General features: G+C 42.0%; 1 protein-coding gene across 1 annotated transcript in view; it reads right to left on the reverse strand.

Annotated features, from left to right (window-relative positions):
- CNGB3 (cyclic nucleotide gated channel subunit beta 3) overlaps nt 1-18,943 on the reverse strand; it is a 116,703-nt gene that overhangs the window by 20,287 nt on the left and 77,473 nt on the right. Inside the window, exons 11-14 of the mRNA XM_029913349.1 lie at nt 8,557-8,698; nt 3,731-3,890; nt 2,854-2,951; nt 1,473-1,556 (exon numbers count right to left, since the gene is read on the reverse strand). Of these exons, the coding sequence (XP_029769209.1) occupies nt 1,473-1,556; nt 2,854-2,951; nt 3,731-3,890; nt 8,557-8,698 (484 nt within the window). The remainder of the gene's footprint in view (nt 1-1,472; nt 1,557-2,853; nt 2,952-3,730; nt 3,891-8,556; nt 8,699-18,943) is intronic.

The following is an 18,943-nucleotide window of genomic DNA, read 5'->3' on the forward strand; positions in this document are numbered from 1 at the left end:
AAGCCAAAGTCACAGAGGTCCAGTAAAGTCAAAGAATCCATGACTTCCCTGACCTCTGTGACGAAGTCGTATCCTTACTTATTACTCCTGGGGGAATTCTGTGCCAACAAATTAAATATTTTGCAAAATTCTGCATATTTTATTTGTCAAAATAATGCAATATAATCACACCAGTGTCACGTATTTTGTTAATTTATTTAAACTACCTTAACAGAAAAAAAATCATAATAACTGTTCAGCATTTCCTAAACACATGAAAATTAAGTCACAAATACTTGAAAACTAATACCCTGCATTCCAGTTATAATCCTGGATTTTCATTTAAATTACATTACAGAACACCAAAATAAAAGTGAAGTAGAATGTCGCTCTAAATTGCTCAGACTTTCACACATGAAAGTCATACAGGTTTGCTAATCATTGTCCTGCATTTTTTTTAAATGGGTAAGTAAAATAGATCCTGAGCTGTGATCTAACCCTATTGTGCCACCCTGGCACAGGAAAAAAGCCAGAAAGCACATAGATCTTCCTAGCTGAGGATTCCCTTACTGTCACAATAAGGGTCCTTTATACCACTCTGGCAATGTAAAGGAGCCTTAAAACTTTTAAACGTTTTTTAGGCTCCTGTGGGAATTGACTAAGAATGGGAACAATTCACTGACATGGGAACATTAGCAGCCTGCCTGCTTAGTTGTTACATTTCTGTTCTGCCTCAGCAACAGACCCTGCCTCACACAGCCCTCCAAGCTGGGGACACCCCAACAGCATGGGAGAGAGAGTGAGTATCTCTCGCTGGTTCACACACAGGCAGGTGCCCAGCCCCACCCCCTTAAGGTCTCTCCACAGACGCTGAATCAACAGGACTGCACACAATGCAGAGAGTTAATCATGACTTTACATCTTTGCAGCATCTGGAGCTTAAATTCTAAGCTCTTTGGGGCAAGGACTTTGTCTTCCTATGGGTTTGTACAGCACCTAGCAAAATGGGGCCTGAGTCTAACTGGAGTTTCAGAGCACTACTGACATATAAGTGCTAAATAATCACAACTGGTAAAACACATGCAACGTTTAATTTGAGCACTTGCAACATCTCAGATGAAGATCTGTAGTCTGTTTGCATGTGCATACATGCAAAAGTTTTGAACTTCTAACTTCTGCAACACGCTATATCCATTTTAAATATTCAAACTTAATGATGTGTGTCAACAGATAACTTGTATTTCTACAAAGCAGTTTCCCAGGCTACCAACATTTTATATTTGATAATATAAATAATAAAATCCATATTGTCTTGTTCCAGCTTGAAACCTGAGAGCACATTATCATTATTACTCAGTATATCATAATTATTTTTAAAATATGTAATTCACCCAGGATTAATTTTCTTTAAAGTATACCCTTGACCTATAGCTGAACTTTTGTCTTAGTATGTTCATTATTTTTACATTTGAAAAACAAATAGTCAAGCTCACCTTTTTGCAGACAAAGTCACCAGGTAAATACACAATGGATTTCAGTCTCAGCAGCATGTCGTAAATCATTTGAGTATCACACCCCTGTTAAAAATAATTAGAATTTTGCTATACTTGTGCAGTACTTGAAATGATTACCGAGAGGTTTATACGAGGAAGCAAGAGATAGCAATACAGGAATGTATTGAGCTAATGCTTCAGGTACTGAGTGTGGATTTAAAGCATCATAAAGGTCAATTTCTGGAGGGTAGAGAGAATGCTGGAGGAACTATTTGGGTACCTTTAAGGCCCTTATCATGGTATTAACTGAGTGCCTCAACCTCTATCTTCTCTGTGTTTTGAAAGAATAGTCTTTCTACCTGTGAGATGTCTGTATATGTATGTGACTCTCATGCTGGTCTAATTAAATGTGTTCAATACTATGGTTAAAGCTGTGGGCCAGATTTCTGGTGCATTATTGCTCAGGTGGTATAAAAAGGCGCCACCATATGGTTGTTTTTAAGCAAACATGGCTCCTTGTCCGATACAATAGATTTCAAACGACGAGTACAATGTTACTAAGTGGCTTTAAACAATGTTTATGGGTGAGGGGGAAGCACTGGGTCAGATTCCCCTATTGGTACAAACCTCTAGTGCTGTAGTGTCTTCAGAAGCTACAGGAATGTTCTGACATCAGCTACAGAGATTTGTACCAGCAAAGGATCTGGCCTGATCTATTTAACCTCTCTCATAATTTCCCATGACAAATGAATTAAGACTAAAACTATTGTGTGTTGTGACTTTTCCTTATGATTTTTTATTAATCCCATGGCAAAGACCCAACCTTAACAATCATTTATCACATATGTCCCTGAGACAACTATAACTACTTATATTAATAACCATTAGAAAGTCCATTTGCACACAGTTATCAAACAGCAATATCCAGAGTGTCACAGTTATTTACCTATACCTAGAACAGGTAAGAACTGTGACCTCTCACATAGCACTGGGTACAAGTGGGCAAATGACACATCCTAGGGAAGATTATTTTTCCTGCTACCTCATCCTTCCGCCCCCTTGGCTTACTTATACCCCCAAACTGACATGCAGACTACACCACCATTTGCCACCTCTGAATTTGGCGGATAATGTCAGTGTAACTGCACTAAAATAACAACACAGTATCACTCAAACTTTTTTGGCTTCTGCATTGGATGAAGAGACAGGCATTTGGCTCAATCCAACCATGAGCTTCCATTCACTTGGCAACCTCTTGACCTTATTTTGCCTTTAATATAACTAATGAAAAAAATGTCCTAAATACTGCAACATGTGCAAAACTAGATTTTATAGCTCACAAGAACAACATATTGCTCCGTTCTCCTTTAAAATTACTTGCTTTGAATAAGTCAACTTTATTGACAATGGCAAAGTTCACATCAATTGCAATGGCTAACTGCATTTTGGTTGGCATCTGCTCCAGTAATTCTGATTCATCTGTAAGAGAGAAAAAAAGACCCCAAAATTCCTAATTACAAAGTGGAAATGCAAAGGAAGAAGGAAAAAGAGCAGCAGCAAGGGAATTTAAAAAAAAAAATCAAAATGAACCTTTCCCTTGTACAGAAGAATAGCCTAATAGAATTAAATCTAACATACATGAGATCTAATAGAGGAATATTCTTTCAGACTAACAAATTGTGCAATAAATTAAACTGCTTCTTCAGAACTCCAAGCAGAACATATTACAGATGGATAAACATATGAAAACCCCTTGGTTATTTTTAGACTCCAATTATTTTATATATAGAAAAGAGAATTCCCAACTGTAGCTATTGTATTACAACAGGTGCTAATCCTGGGTGTAACCTAATTTCCAAATATTCAAGGTAGCCTTGGAACTACATATGAAGACTACCATAAATGAAGACTTGCTGTGCTGCTAGAAGTTCAGGTTAGTGATCCGTCTTTAGACACTACACTTTTACAACATGAAAGTACAATATGTAATAATTCAAAACCTCTTAGAAAACACTTAAATCCACCGACACCAATACAGGTTTTTCTCTTAATAATATGTGTGTTTCTGAAGGCCCTACAAAACAACACATTGGGTTGGCTTTTTTGACGCTAGTTAACTAGTGTGTGTCTCTCTCACCCACCCCTAGACCATTCAGAAGAGATCAAATGAGATCCATGTATTCCTTGGATCTAAATAGAACATTTCTGCTGTGAGTTAGTGTGTGAGCAGATATGGTATAGTTTGAGAGTCATCTTACCCAGCATTCCTTGAGAGTCCCATGTGTATTCGTACCACCTTCGAACACGATTCTGAACTACTTTTGGAATTGTATAGGTGTTCATGTAAGAGACGGTGTTATCCATGTTGGCACGGTAGTAATTCTGTCCTGCTGTAGCTGCTCCAATTACATCCCGCATCTGCAAATATCAGTTATTACTACAAACACTTCTCAGCGGTAACAGTCTCATTTTTAAGTGATTAGTCATTTTGCAAATACAAACACTTTGCTTTGTTAATACACCTCTACCTTGATATAACACAACCCGAAATAACACTAATTCGGATATAACACAGTAAAGCAGTGCTCCGGGGGGCGGGGCTGCGCACTCCGGTGGATCAAAGCAAGTTCAATATAACGCGGTTTCACCTACAACGCAGTAAGATTTTTTGGCTCCCAAGGACAGCGTTATATCGAGGTAGAGGTGTATAATTGTATATGGTATAATGTACCATTAGTGGTAATGAATGGATTTAAACTAAGTTGCATTAAATAGTTGTGTTTTCACCTGTTTTTTTTTTTTTTTTTTAGAGGGACATTGACAACTTAATGTAGCCATGTTAGAAGTAGTTTCACATACCATAGCTACCCCTGAATGCCCCTGCCAGTATTTGTGATTTTTATATTTTCCTATTTTAAACATACTTTTCTCTCTCGTGTTTCAGAGTTAAGGTGAAAAATACAGTCTAATGCATAAATTAAACAAAGTGTAAATCTTCCAGTTATAGGAAACCTGTGCTATTTGTAAGTAAAATATTTTCAGATGGAAGCATGATTTTTAAATTGAAGGTGTTCCTTTAAAATTCAATAATTAAGCCCCACTTTGCTTGGCATGCAATGGCAAATCAGAACTGAAGTTAAAAATGTGTTAATACCAGTTGATGCCACTAGATGTAAGAGTTTGTCAGTGTTTCCCTCGTTAGATATTTTTTGATCAGTCATAAAAATCAACTTTGGGCTGAACATTGATCTCGAAGGTCTTGGCACAAGAGCACAGTTTAACATTTCTACAAAAAAAAGTCACATCTCTTTTTAAAAATTTAAATGTGTTAATGTTTGAAAACACCCTATTCTCTAGGTACAGTTACATTTTTGATAGAAGGTTCAAATATCATTGTGATGACCAATTACTAATATGATTGTGGGCTAAATTCTGTTGTCACGCTGGTCGAGGTCTGGAGGAACTCTACTGAGCTCAATAGGAATTACCGTATATACTTGATCATAAGCCGGTTCGTTTATAAGCTGACCCCCCCCAAGATGGATAAGTAAAAATGGAAACATTTTTATAACCCGTTCATAAGCCAACCCTATAATTCAGGGGTCAGCAAACGTTGGCTCCCAGGCCATCAGGATAAGCTGCTGGTGGGCCGAGATGGTTTGTTTACCTCAAGCATCTGCAGGCACGGAGGTAAACCTGAGTAAACAAAATGTCCTGGCATGCCAGCTGCTTACCCTGATGGGCCAGGACAGCAACTGGTGGGGAAATTTTTTGTGGGGGAGAAGCTGGGAGTCAGGGGAGTAACCCCTGTGACCACCCCCCACATGACCCCACCCCTAGCCCAGGACCCCCACACTCTCCCCATCCCATTCCTTACCACCTTATCTGGAGAGGGCCAGAGGAGGATGTCTCTGGCCTGGCTGAAGCTGCTCCAGCAGGCTGGGCAGCATGAGCGCAGCCTGCTCCGGCGGGCCAGGCAGTGCGGCCACAGCCTGCTCTGGGGGCGGGACCGAGCGGCACGGCTGCAGCCTGCCAGCCCCGGAGCTGCAGCTGCTTCGGAGGCTGGGGGGAGAGCAGTGTGGCCAGAAGCAGAGAGACTCTGGCCCCGCCTCTTCCCTTCTGGCTCTGCTGGCTGTGCTGCCTCTCCTTGCTCCCTCTGTTGGGGGGAGGGACTGTATCCCACCTCTCCCTCTCTATACCCATTCATAAGCCGACCCCCTTCTCTGGTGCTTCCCTTTTTTACTAAAAAAATTTGGCTTATGAACAAGTATATACGGTACTCTGGATTTACACCAATGTAACAAAGAAGAACTTGTCAAGTAACTTTAAACCTCTTTGAAAACACAGAAGTTATTCACTGACTGAATATTCACGTATCTTTTCACTTATCTATATTTAGGCCTTGATCCTTCAATTGACTCTGCACTGGTGGAGCGGTCCGTTTGCACAGAGTCAACTGCAGGACTGGGGCTTTAATAAGGGACCTAGGTTAGATGAAAAAAATATTAGGTTTGCAAACTAGATACCCAAAGATTTGGCTGTTTGGCCAGAATTTCTTCAAGTTTATCTAATCATCAGGCTAGAAATCTTATAGGAAGAGGTGCGCTGCTGCTATTTCCAGTGTTTGCTGGATGCATTGCAAATACTACAGGCATAGTCTATTTCATGATATTTTAGTATTTCTTTTCCCACTCCTTGTGTTACCAGGAAGTTAGAGGTATACACCCTGTTATTTACTTGAGACTTACAGACTTCTTTTACTTGATTTGCTGAACTTTTTCAAATCTTGTGGTCAATAGAAATACAATTAAATGCAACAGTTCTTGTGTTTGCCTTCTCATTTGAACTCCCCACCATACAGGGATTTCTGCAAGAGTCCAGTAGGACTCACTGCCACATGTAGGAACTGTAACTGTTGTTTTTCTGCAGCCAGGAAAGTTCTTTTCAAACCTTTGGATATGAAATGTAACTCCAATAGTTAGGTCGGAAAAAAACTTTTGATGCTGCCTATTACTTTGGACATTTTGCAGATTTTTCTTTCAAACCTGGATGCAAATGAATTGAAAACAAGAACACTGATTTAATCTTAACCACAGGTTATCATGTGCCAAATTTGCAGCTGTAACATATGGCAGACAGTAAATCCCTCATTTCACAGAGTTCTTAGGACTTCAATGGGTAGTGATCAACGGCTTCTCAATGGGTAGTGATCAACGACTCAATGTCTAGTTGGCAACCGGTATTAAGCGGAGTGCCCCTGGGGTCTGTCCTGGGACTGGTTTTATTCAACATCTTTATTAATGATCTGGATTATGGGATGGATTGCACCCTCAGCAAGTTTGTGGATGACACTAAACTAGGGGGAGAGGTAGATACGCTGGAGAATAGGGATAGGGTCCAGAGTGACCTAGGATTGGGCTAAAATAAATCTGATGAGGTTCAGCAAGGACAAGTGCACAGTCCTGCACTTAGGACAGAAGAATCTCATGCACTGCTATCAGCTGGGGGCCGACTGGCTAGGCGCCAATTTTGCAGAAAAGAACCTGGGAATTACAGTGGATGAGAAGCTGGATATGAGTCAACAGTGTGCCCTTATTCCCCTCTATTTGGCTCTGGTGAGGCCACATCTGGAGTACTGTGTCCAGTTTTGAGCCCCCCACTACAAAAAGGATGTGGACAAATTGTAGAGAGTCCAGCGGAGGGCAACGAAAATGATTAGGGGGCTGAGGCATAAGACTTACGAGGAGAGGCTGAGGGAACTGGGCTTATTTAGTCTGCAGAAGAGAGGAGTGAGGGGGGATTTGATAGCTGCTTTCAACTATCTGAAGGGGTGTTCCAAAGAGGATGGACCTAGGCAGATGACCGAACAAGGAGCAATGGTCTCAAGTTGCAGTGGGGGAGGTCTAGGTTGGATATTAGGAAAAACTATTTCACTAGGAGGGTGGTGAAGCACTGGAATGAGTTACCTAGGGAAGTAGTGGACTCTCCATCCTTAGAGGTACTTAAGGCCCTGGCTGGGAAGATTTAGTTGGGGTTGGTCCTGCTTTGAGCAGGGGGTTGGACTAGATGACCTCCTGAGGTCTCTTCCAAACCTTATCTTCTATGATTCTATGAAAACTTTGTAAAATCAGGGGAATACTAAATAACCTGCAGATACATCAGTATTCAGTGCAGTGTTGTACCATTCATGTTTTTAAGAGTGATAACACTTAAATGCAATCAGGGCTGTTCAAGGGGCAAGGAGGATAGGGAAAGGGGCAGTTTGCCCAGGGCCCTCTATTTCAGAGGACTCCCGAACCTGACTGACAGTGTGACCTGGCACATGGGGTCGCAGCGCCACTCATGGAAATTCGGCAGCTGGGCTAAGCCTGAGAAGCGCTGCAAGCCTATCCATCAGGTTGCAATGCCAGGAGTGGGGAGCCCCACGAGACAGGAGCTGAGCCACCACTGCAAACTGTGTGCTGTGTAGTCTTGCTTTCCAATCCACCTCCCACCCTTCCCCGGGGCTTCCCCTCAGTGGTTCTATTTAGGAAGGGTGGGAGCAATCAGTTTCAGATTTTGCCATAGGCCCCCCAAACCCTCTGTGCATCCCTGATTGCAATTAACAGCAAGTGCAATTCATTAATGTCTAAAGATAAATCCAAAAACGGATATTAAAATTATAGTGTAGCAGTGCTGGGTGACCCAACAGAGATTACTCTCCCAGGCCATGAGTGGACCAAGGCATTTCACGTAAGCCAGTTTCATAAATTTGTGAGCTCTGATACTGTAATCTGAGCCATATGGGCAGGCCTCCCTGTAGAGTTCCACCAGACAGGTCCAACTGCAGGATTGAAGCTATGGCCTCGAAAATTGGGGTCTACTGTAAATTACGAAGGGCCATACGTGGAACTACAACCATAGATAAATACATCTGTCAGAAAAATATATACAGTGGAGACTCAAAAGAGTCCTTGAACTTTTTTGATCTTCTGCTTCAAAGTTTTCTGTATTATGTATATGAATGGGACCATAAAGAATACATTGTCTTTACATGGCAGTAATTTACACAACTGTAAATCTAGCAATTAATTCATTTGTTTACCTGACCAATTAAGCTGGAGAACACAAAGACACCCGTGAAAAAATTCAGTAGCTGAAAGATTATCTCAAAGAGGGTTTGCGGTTCTGCAAGACCACCAATGGTAATTAAAGTGCGCACTGCCCAGTAGTAACACCTCAGATACCTGGGGATACACACAGCAAACATTTTATTGACTTCAATGGGACTATTCACATATTTAAAGTTATGCATGTGTTTTGCTGTCTTAAGTCCAGGGGGCTCAGCACCTTCCAGAAACAAGCCCTATGACGCCTTTCAGCTTAAAAGCTCTCTAAGGCTTTACAAATGATTGCCCAGTCCTGCAAACCCTTAATAATGGGATCAAACCCAATAAAGCCCCAAATTAGGTGCATACAGAAAATACAGCAGCTACTTACCAGTGCCCAGTAATTCTATATGACAGTTTAGGACAATAGCTACTTGAAACTGCCAGGGAGGATTTTAGGCAGGCAGAATGCAGTTATCCTTGATGTAAATACCATGGTGATAAGGGCACGATTAAAACCTTGCTAAATAGATTGAAGTCAAGTCTACACTAGCAGCACTTTGCATGTATAACTACACTGGTAAATTAAATTAGCAAAGCACTCCTACTGTGGATGCAGCTTATACCAGCAAAACTGCACTTTTGCTGGCCCAGTTTATTTTAGCTTTCCTCCCTCTGAGTGAAATAAGTTATATCAGTGTCACATTCTGATGTGCAATCCAGACCAGTGGGGAGCTGTGTCACCAGCTGCCTTGCAACCTTGGACTTCTCACAAACAGCCAAATAGTATGCAAGTCAGACCCTGAGGGTCTGTGTATTGCTGTAGCCTTCCAGCAGCACTCCAGTCACACTCTGGCTTCCACCAGCCTGGGTTACCACTTGCAGGGTGGCCCCAACACACTCCCAGTCCTGAATTTTCTACAAAACATATGTTCTGCATTCCAGCCCTCTCCTGGGCAGTTCTGATATTAAAGGCCCATTGCCCCTGTAAGGGGTCAATATTCAACAGTTTGCTAATTCAACTGGAGTACCCAAACAGTTCAGTTTAAACACAACACTGGATTAGTTTTGATTAAAAAATAAAACAGGTTTATATAACTACAAAGAGAGATTTTAAGTGAGTAGGTATAAGGTATTAAAGTCAGAAATGATTAAAGGTGAACTGAAGATAAAACACTTTCTAGCAGCTACAACTTGACTTGGTTCAAGCTAAAATCCTTACCACATGTTCTCTGCAACATTGCTGACCAAATTCTCAAGTCAGCATGTGCCACCAAATTCAAAGGGCTGGTTCCTTTGTTTTCTTAGGTGAGAGAGGGAGAGAAAGAAAAAGAAATGGGGGAGTTTTTGCCCCTCACTTTTATAGTTCTATCTCCCTTTGAAATGTATTTTTCTGAGGTTACCCCTAGATAAAGTTCCTTCCTCTGTGAGGATGGAGACAAGGAGTCTTGTGAATACAGGAGTGAATTCGGTCACAACCAGCAAAAGTGCAGTTTTGCTAGTATAACTGTGTCTATGTGAGCAGCTTTTTGCCACCACAGCTATGACAGTGATAAATTGCACCTCATCACAGCCTGGCTGACATAGCTATGTCAGCAAAAGTTTGAAGTATAGACCTGGCCTGAGATTAGAAATTAGCTAAGACACCAGTGCTAACTCCCTCACTTTTGCCAAAAGTGCATTGGGATGTTTAAGAATCACAGCAGAACATTAACTCTGTTTTAAATGACATTTGAAAGATGGCACTGCAAATAGCACTACATCATCCTAATACTAAAATGGGATTAATTAGTTTTTTAAACCAGTTCATCGTTTTAGTGAAAGTGATAGTGTTCCTTGCTCTTATGAGCTAAGGTATTTTTAAAGAGGTAACTGAGTCTTTAAAAAATACTTTTCATCCCTAGTAAAATCACTAATTAATATTTATAATGGAGCATTCTGAATGTCTTGACAATCAAATTTTAGATCCTTTTCAGATTATTAGAGTTGTTCGTTTTCCCTAACTGTACAATAAACTCTTCAATTTTACGTATGATTGCATTTTACATACTTTTTTTTTAGATTTATTAACATTTTATTAAATTTAGAAAGAAACTTAATATGCAGTACAAATAACTTGAGGTCTCAATCCTGAAAATAGATGCTCCAGTGCATATCCTTTCTGTCTGCTTTGAGTCCTGAAACCCACTGACCTGTTTGCAGGATTGTGACCTAAGTTTTAATTTACTCTTATCACATATATCCTTAGAGGGCTAATGCCATTAATACACTGTATAGATGACCGTACAATTTGAGACCTATGAAGTGGCAGTTTTATATAAATTCTGTGACAGCTGAATGAAGGGCTACTTCCAACAGGCAATTCCCTGTTTTAAACCACTTGATATACCTAATGTTTTCAGTATGCTTTTATTTGACCTTTTAGTTAAAGGCCAACCTCTGATAAGCAATTGATTTTTTGCTGATCCCTTGGGTGGTCACGTTAGGCTGGCTTCACTATAATGAGATTTAGTAATTATCACTTTTACCACAATTATCCACTTGCAGACTTTAACAGCTAGAATTGTCATTTTTCTTTAACAATTCTGACACTGAAAATGCACTGCAGATCTGTTAAACTAATCCCGTCCCTTGTCCCCTCTCCCCAATATAGAAGTTATAACATGGACATCTAGATTAAACCCCTGTATTGTTCACTGAGTTCCACAAATTCAGCATCCTTCCAGCAAAGCCTGTGTAACCCACATCTAGTGGCACCAAGACCACTTAGAGAGAGATAAAAGAAGTCTGCTCTACAGCCTTAGCGAATAGCCAGTTGGCTTTTAGCTCATGCACTAAGCTCCAGAGGTCCCCGGTTCGATTCCCACCGACAACCAGGGTCTGTCAGTGTTATAAATGGGGGCTTGTCCAGGATTTCAACTGGGAAGTCTCTGAAGCTCTGGACGCACTTCCTCAGCTAGAGGAAGTATGTAACCCACACACCTTCTGGGTGTGGTCTTCTGTCCCATCTAGTGGCACTGAAACCACTTAGAGAGAGATAAAAAGAGTCTGCTCTACAGCCTTAGCTAACAGTCAGTTGGCTTTTAGCTCATGCTGTAGAGGCTCATGCACTAAGCTCCAGAGGTCCCCGGTTTGATGCTGGTGACCGGGGTCTGTCGGCGTACATCTGCACAAGTAGTAGTTCTGTTTCCCATGGTTCTGTGGTCAGGTAAATGTAAATGGTGAGGAAAGGTTATGTTTCTGTTTTGCACGTATCACAGCTTTTAGGGTGAAATTACATTTTTAGCTCGTTTGGAACGCCATAAGGAGTAGGTTAGTTAATGCCTAAAAAGATATCCTGTATTCACTGGACATAACTGAGAATACTGTGCTGGTCCTGAGCTACAGCCTTAAGAACTTAAAAGTAATAAAGGAAACAGTGCTACTTCTGAACAAGTGGCCTCGGAAATTCAGAGTGAGTAAGATGTAGCATTGGCTTTTGGCGGTAGCCCCAGTGACTTCAGCATGATAGAGATTATAACACTGATTCTGGGCTATGTCTCTGAGGATGTCTGGAAAACAGATGATACAGTGTGAGTGCTACATAGATAGCAGCCTGAGGAACTTCAGGGGTTGGTCTAATACTGTGTATGTATCTACCTGAAAAGCAAGTGTATGTTTTAAAAAAAAATCTGTTCATTACTAGTGATACGTTTAGTGCAGTGCATACAGTACTTCTGTGGTCTCAGTTCACACAGATACTTTTTACAGCATGAGTCATATGCTGCTCACTGTATGTCAGACACAGGTTTTATATTTTCCCCATTTATTCAGTTTATTGTTTTTCCTTTAATCTGAACTAAGAGTTCAGAAATATAAAGTCACTTTGCCAAGAAAAAAAAAAAGGAAAAAAGAAAAAAGAAGAAGAAATTGTAAAAACAAGGAGCCAAAAAAGATAGATTCCAAATGCTATGGTATTAGCAGCTCTGCTTCCTGCTAGCTAATTATATCTTGAAATCATCACTGCTTGTCATACAGCAAACTAGATAGCTGAAAAATTAATGTTAAAACAAAGTAGAGACAAGAGTGGGATTTTCCCTTTACATAATATAGACAGTATGTTTAGCCCTCAGGCAATCAAACCATCATATTTTTCCCTAAAATAAGGAACACATGTAAAAACATTCATAAACAATGCAAACAAGATAACTCTATGCAAATGGGAATATTTCTCTTTCATAAAAATTCATTTCAGAATACAACAAACTGTTTGCATGACTTTGGTTAAAATAGTCAAACTTTGATGTGTATGAAGGACAGCATAACTGAAAATGGTCTTCAAGTTTTAAGCTGGTACTTGTGCATCCATTTCATTCAAGAAGACTTAGGTCTTCCATATTAGAGTCCTCCAAAAATACAACCCAGACAGAGCAAGGATAGTAAAATGGTGGGTAAGTTCTGGCCTTCTAATGTCTCCAATCCTGAAGCTTCTTTCCCTTAAATTGCTTATTATCTATTGACCAATAGCTTGCTGACCTCAGCCACTAAACAGGTGTGATATATACATTTAAATAAAAAAGGAAAAAGCAGAAAGCCCATGAAAGTCAAGTTCTCAGACTGAAGGACAAAGCTGAACTAGCTAGAGGACATAAGAGTTGCAATAATGCAACAGGACTATCCTACTACAAGCAGCTCTGAGGGCAACACCCACAAGAAGGAAAAAAACCTTGTCACATTTGACTTAATAGGCTGAAAATCTAAGCTGTGTGCCAAACAACACTCTAACTAATCTGATTGCAAATGCTAACATAGACCATCCACAAACTGTTGTTCTATGACACAAATCTTTGTTCCTTGTCATGGTTTAGCCTAGACCGAGCCCAAGACTGAACCACAACCAGGAACAAAAGTTTGTGTCCTGGAACAAATCATTGTGGAGAATTGACATTCACATTTACAGTCACATTAGCCATTAACTTGACTTAGCTCTCTGTTATCTCATGCTACAACATGACAACCCCCCTACCCCAACTTGTCCAGCCAAGCCTACTGAGAAGATTGTGACTGCCACAGACAGACAGACAATTCAAAATTCATGTAGCTACATTAATTAAGGCTGTGCCATAATTTAGTTGCAGACATTAGAGAAAACTGCACTTCAATTGTAATATTTGCTCAGTTAATCTGAGGGCCAGGAACTGAGCTCTTGGGGGCAGGGAATGTGTTGTTTTTATAGTGCTTGGCATGACGGGGCCCTCATCCTGATCAGGATAATCATGTACTATTTCAATACCAATGACAATTTTGAATAAAAAATACATTTTGAGACTTTTGCAATCTCTTTGTGGACAATTTTCAAATAAAAGAAATAAAAGAAAAGGTGAAACACACTGAATACATTTATTGCCAATTATTCACTCAGTCGTACTTAGGAGAGGTTACTGGAGACCCATGCAACATACTAGCATGTTGGGTTAGAGACTGTACATAAGGCACTTGACTTGGCAAATGTCATAGGTTCGAATGGTTCCATATTCTCATGTCAGGAAAGCTTAGATGTAATCTATCTACGTTCTTATGCTATGCTCATCACCACAGCTTTTGATCTGATTACCTCTTGTGGGGCTGTGTTGTGGACACTATTGTGAGGGTTACGGGGGAGGGAAATTTTGATTGACACCTAGTCTGTGGCAGTGAGCAAGGACTTTGACTGAAAGCCTCAACCCCGAAGATTTTGATGGGTTTGGGGAGAGGTTAATGGAGACACTGCAAAGTCTTAACACAACTTGGAGAGACAGACAGCAGGCTGGGACTTGAAAAGAGAGCTCTTTGGATTGTTTTGCCGGTGGTCTGAATGTGGTGCTACATGTGTGAGCTTTAAGTTGACATTTGCTTTTACTGTTTAATATACCTGTTCAGAAATGTACGTGTCTATTAACTAGACTAAGAAAACTCTTCTCCATGTCTACTTGTTTCTATTCCAACAAAGAAATAACTAACTCCAGGAGTGCCAACTTTATTTGACCACTTAGAAGTGACAATGTTTTATGTACATACCAGGAAGTGTACATAAAACATTCAGGCCATTAAATTAGTGCTAACTCATTTGCTTTGGGTCAGTGTAATGTGAGACCACTAAAAATTGTGCTGTGTCCAGTATTAGTTGAAATGCTGACTGGTGTCTTTTTAACTAACTACGAAACCTTGTTTGGCTTATCTTGACTGTGAGCAAGAGCTCCATTTTAATCAGTCTGTTATCACTCTGTAGGTCTGAGACCACTGAAATATTTTCCTTCTTAAAATGCTGGCAAGTCTGATTGGTACATGAAAGGAAATATATGCATTACTAGGCTCAGAGCCTAATAACACATGCTGTGAGGCTGGCTGTTTTTCTAATTATTTTTCTAGGTTGCTCTTGGTTTCTGCTTTCTAAGGAGGCAAATGTTCCAAGAACTGTCTGACATGTTTAAATTCACAGTAAATCTGCAATAATAACTGATGTTCACACAATGCCTCTGATCAAAAGAGCCTTAAATATTCAACAATCAGCTAACATCACAGGCCCAGTCCTGTAAGTTGCCGATTGCTTGTCAGCCCCTTGCAAGAGGCATTCACCCATTTGCAGGATACCTATTTGCAGGTAACCCTCAGCATTTAGTAAGACTGGGTTATATATCGACCCCTAAGTGCTACTGTAATATAAGTGTGAGATAAGAATAAGAAGAATCATTTAATTCAGTACCAAAGTGCATTCACCTATGGGCTGACTTTGAAGTTTATATATCAATATTATATAATTTTATAAACAAAGTGAAGAAAGCCGTATCCCCAGGGGAAATTGTAGGTAAGCAAAATGCAATTACCCAATAGAAATAAGCCAGGCTACTTGGGCTAAATTACCCCTACTCTTTACCAAAAATGACACAGCATTTTTAATGACAGGAGATCAGGACCTTAGCTTTATATGTCCTCCATTAGCATGGTATCCTCTTAATATTGGAGCACTGCTTCAGTATTGACTCAGGTCCAGATCCATAAAGGGACTTAGGTGCCTAAGATTTAGGCACCACTGTATTCCCCCATCCTCGCTCAGCTGCCACCTAACCCTTTTGATGCCTAAATTCTCATTGCAAAAGTTCCCTAGGTGCCTATGTTTTTGCATGAGCACTGCTGCCTCGGGCACAAGCCCAGAGACCTTTATCATGCCTAAGCTCAAGCACGATCCTCAAACCAGGTTGTAACAGGGTGGCTTGCCCTATTGACTGGAAAACCTGAAAGGAATCAGCTGACTTTTGTATAAAAGGAGTCAGATTTAAGTGTTGAGAGGACCAGCTGGAGAAAGGCTGGATGGAAAAGACTGCAGGGAGCCAGAAGGCACCTATAGGTCCTGGAGTCAGCAGGGAGGCCTGGGAGATACCCTGAATAACGGGGGATGAGACTGGGAGATTCAGAAGGGAGGAAAGAGCCAGGTAGGCATTGGCCTAGGGAAAACTGCTATGTGGGTAGAGGGTTGTGACTAGCTGTGCATCACAGGACCCTGGGCTGGAACCCAGAGTTCAGGGTGAGGCTGGGTTCCCCCACTGGCCCCATAGAGGGAGTTACAAGCCTTTCAGAAGGGTAGTTGAGCTCAGCACGGGGCCTGCAGACAGAATTGAGGACTCTCTGAAGTAGAGCCCCAGAGAGGGCAGAAATTTTGTTCTGTTTCTGTTAAGGACATTTTGGACAATTGGGACCTGGAAGGGGTAGACTAAAGATGGTGACCCCACCGGAGGATTGAGTTACCTGACAGAGAAAACACCACAGTGCTGAAGCAACTGCCAAAAGGGGGCACTATCCTGGCGTGAGAGCTGTGGCACCATGCCTGCCCACGAGAGGGCTCGTAGTGGTGAGTACACTAGCACCGAGTTACACTGGTGAAGATAGATGTTGCCCCCACCTCCCACCTGCCGGGCCGGATCCACACTTAGCTCTACACCAAATAGCTGGGGAAGGAGGGTGCAGTGGCTTCCGTTATAACTTTTAGCCAGGGGTTAGGGAACTCACCTGGGATGTGGGAGCCCCCCCAGTTCCCCCCTTTGCCTGATGACAAGGGATTTGAACAGGGGTTTCCCGCCTCTCCTCCTCATCCCAGCACCCAGCTGCTTGGTCTGGAGTTAGGCATGTGCTGCCTCTGTTCTTGCAAGAAACAGCTTAGGCACATGACTCCAGGAAAGACTCCCTCTGTGGATCCCAAGCAGAGATAGGTATCTTCCTCCAGCCTAGACTTGGGCCACTAACTCTGAGAGGGTGCTGGGGCTTAGAACCCATCCCTCTCCTTGTCATCTGGTATTGCCTCGTTTAGGCAGCTCCCCACCTAGTGTGCTGGCTTTTATAGATCCCATTCTCAGGTGACTCTCTCTCCCCTTGCATTACAGAGGGAGCCTAGGTGTCTAACCCAGCGTTTGTGGCTTCCATTGGTTGGCTAGTCGCCTAGAAGTTAGGTGTTGAAATGTTCAGTGCAGTGCAGTGCAATGCTTTTGAATCAGCTGTATTTGAAAAATACACATTGGTGCATTCCAAGCACATATGAAATAAATTGCTGATTACATCTGATTCCTTCTTTATAAGTACAATGATACACGGAAATAGCGGTGAGATCATATGTTGGTGTTGTAAAAGGTCATCTTCAGAGGAGAGGGAGGGTGGGTTGTGGAATATACGTCTGCACCCACACTTTGAAGAACAACGCTTACAATACAGTAAGTAACCCTCCTTTCTTCTTGGAGTGGATGCAGATGTGCATTCTGCTCAGGTGACTCACAAGCAGTACTCTCAGGAGGTGGGAGTCAGAGTCCACTTAAACAATGACTGCAGAACTGCCTTCCCAAAGTTTGCGTCCAACCTAGATGCCATGGTATATGCATAATGTTTGGCAAAAGTATGTATGGAAGACCATGTAGCAGGCCTGCAGATGACCAGTATTGAAACATCACTAAGGCTATGTCTCCACTACCGCGGTAAGTTGACCTACACTATGCAACTCCAGCTACATGAATAACATAGTTGGAGTCAACGTACCTTATGTCGAGTTACCATGGGGTCTACACTGTGGGGGGGTCGATGGGAGAAAATCTCCCGTCGACTTACCTTACTCTTCTCATCAGGGGTAGAGTACAGGGATCGACTGGACAACAATCTGCAGTCGATTTGGCAGGTCTTTACTAGACCCGCTAAATTGACTGCCAGTGGATCGATCTCAGAGCATTGATCCCATAGTGTAGACCTGCCCTAAGAAATGCAATGGATGTCGCTTGGGATCTTGTGAAATGAGCCTATATTGACTGTGGGAATGTAGCCTGAGCTACTTCAAAAGCCATGATAATGCAGGAAGTTATCCACTGGGAAATTGTCTTTGTGGAGAATGGTGGCACATTCATTCAATCCACACAGGAGACAAAAAGCCAAGGTGATGAACAAAATGGTTTAGTCCTTTCCAGATAGGACACCAAGCACTGCTTCACCTCTAACATATGGAGATGTCACTCATCTTGATCTGAGTGCAATTTACGGAAGAATATAGACCCCATCATTATTGCAGAAGGCCGTGTGGGGACCAAGATATCTTTACAGTCAGCTCTGGATGCAGCGCATGCTTCATCCAGACTTATGGCATACTGAAATGAAGTTGGTACCAGACCCCCAGATGTAGACTGCACTGGAATTGTCATTGGTACTGAAGATAGCATCTGCACTGGCAGTCTCCTCAGTATCAAACTGGAAGCTGACTGAAACCCAGGGCCCTGGGTATGAGGTAGTGTAGATGATAGTGCTGACACTGATAAGTCGGTCACCAATGCTGGGGGTGCCAACAACGCCGAAGGCAAGACCACCATAGTCAAATGCTCTTGAATGAGTGGTGAGTCAGGAACAGGCAAGCCCAGCAACTCCACTGCTTCCTGATACATTGGCAGTGTGGAGACTGTTGGTGCCGACATCACTGTCATCAGTATCAGACTCAACGGACAACTTTGGAGCAGTACTGGAGTTGATGGTACAGAGTCGGTTGACGACCTGGCTCTTTCCCACTTACTGGGAGACTCACATGCCAGTCTGCATTCCTCCTAGATGAGGAGGAAGAAGAATCTTTTCAGATTCTGGAGCAGCCTCAGGTTCGTTTTATGGGTTCTCTTCTTTGGGGAACCAGAGAAAGGGGAATGATCCCTCTTCCTCCTGGGTGAATGAGTCCGGACATGGACCCCAAGTCCATACTGGCTCAGGAGCTCTCTGAAGGAACCTGAGGATCTGTGGCAGTCCCTGGAGCTGAAGTGGACCTCAGGGCCTCCTCCATGAGGTGCTTCTTCAAACGCAAGTCCCTTGCCACCTAAGATCTCTTCTTAAAGGACAAGCAAACAGTGCACCTTTCCT

This window comes from Terrapene carolina, unplaced genomic scaffold (assembly GCF_002925995.2).
Source record: "Terrapene carolina triunguis isolate 2854851 unplaced genomic scaffold, T_m_triunguis-2.0 Scaffold58, whole genome shotgun sequence".
Lineage (NCBI taxonomy): Eukaryota > Metazoa > Chordata > Testudines > Emydidae > Terrapene > Terrapene triunguis.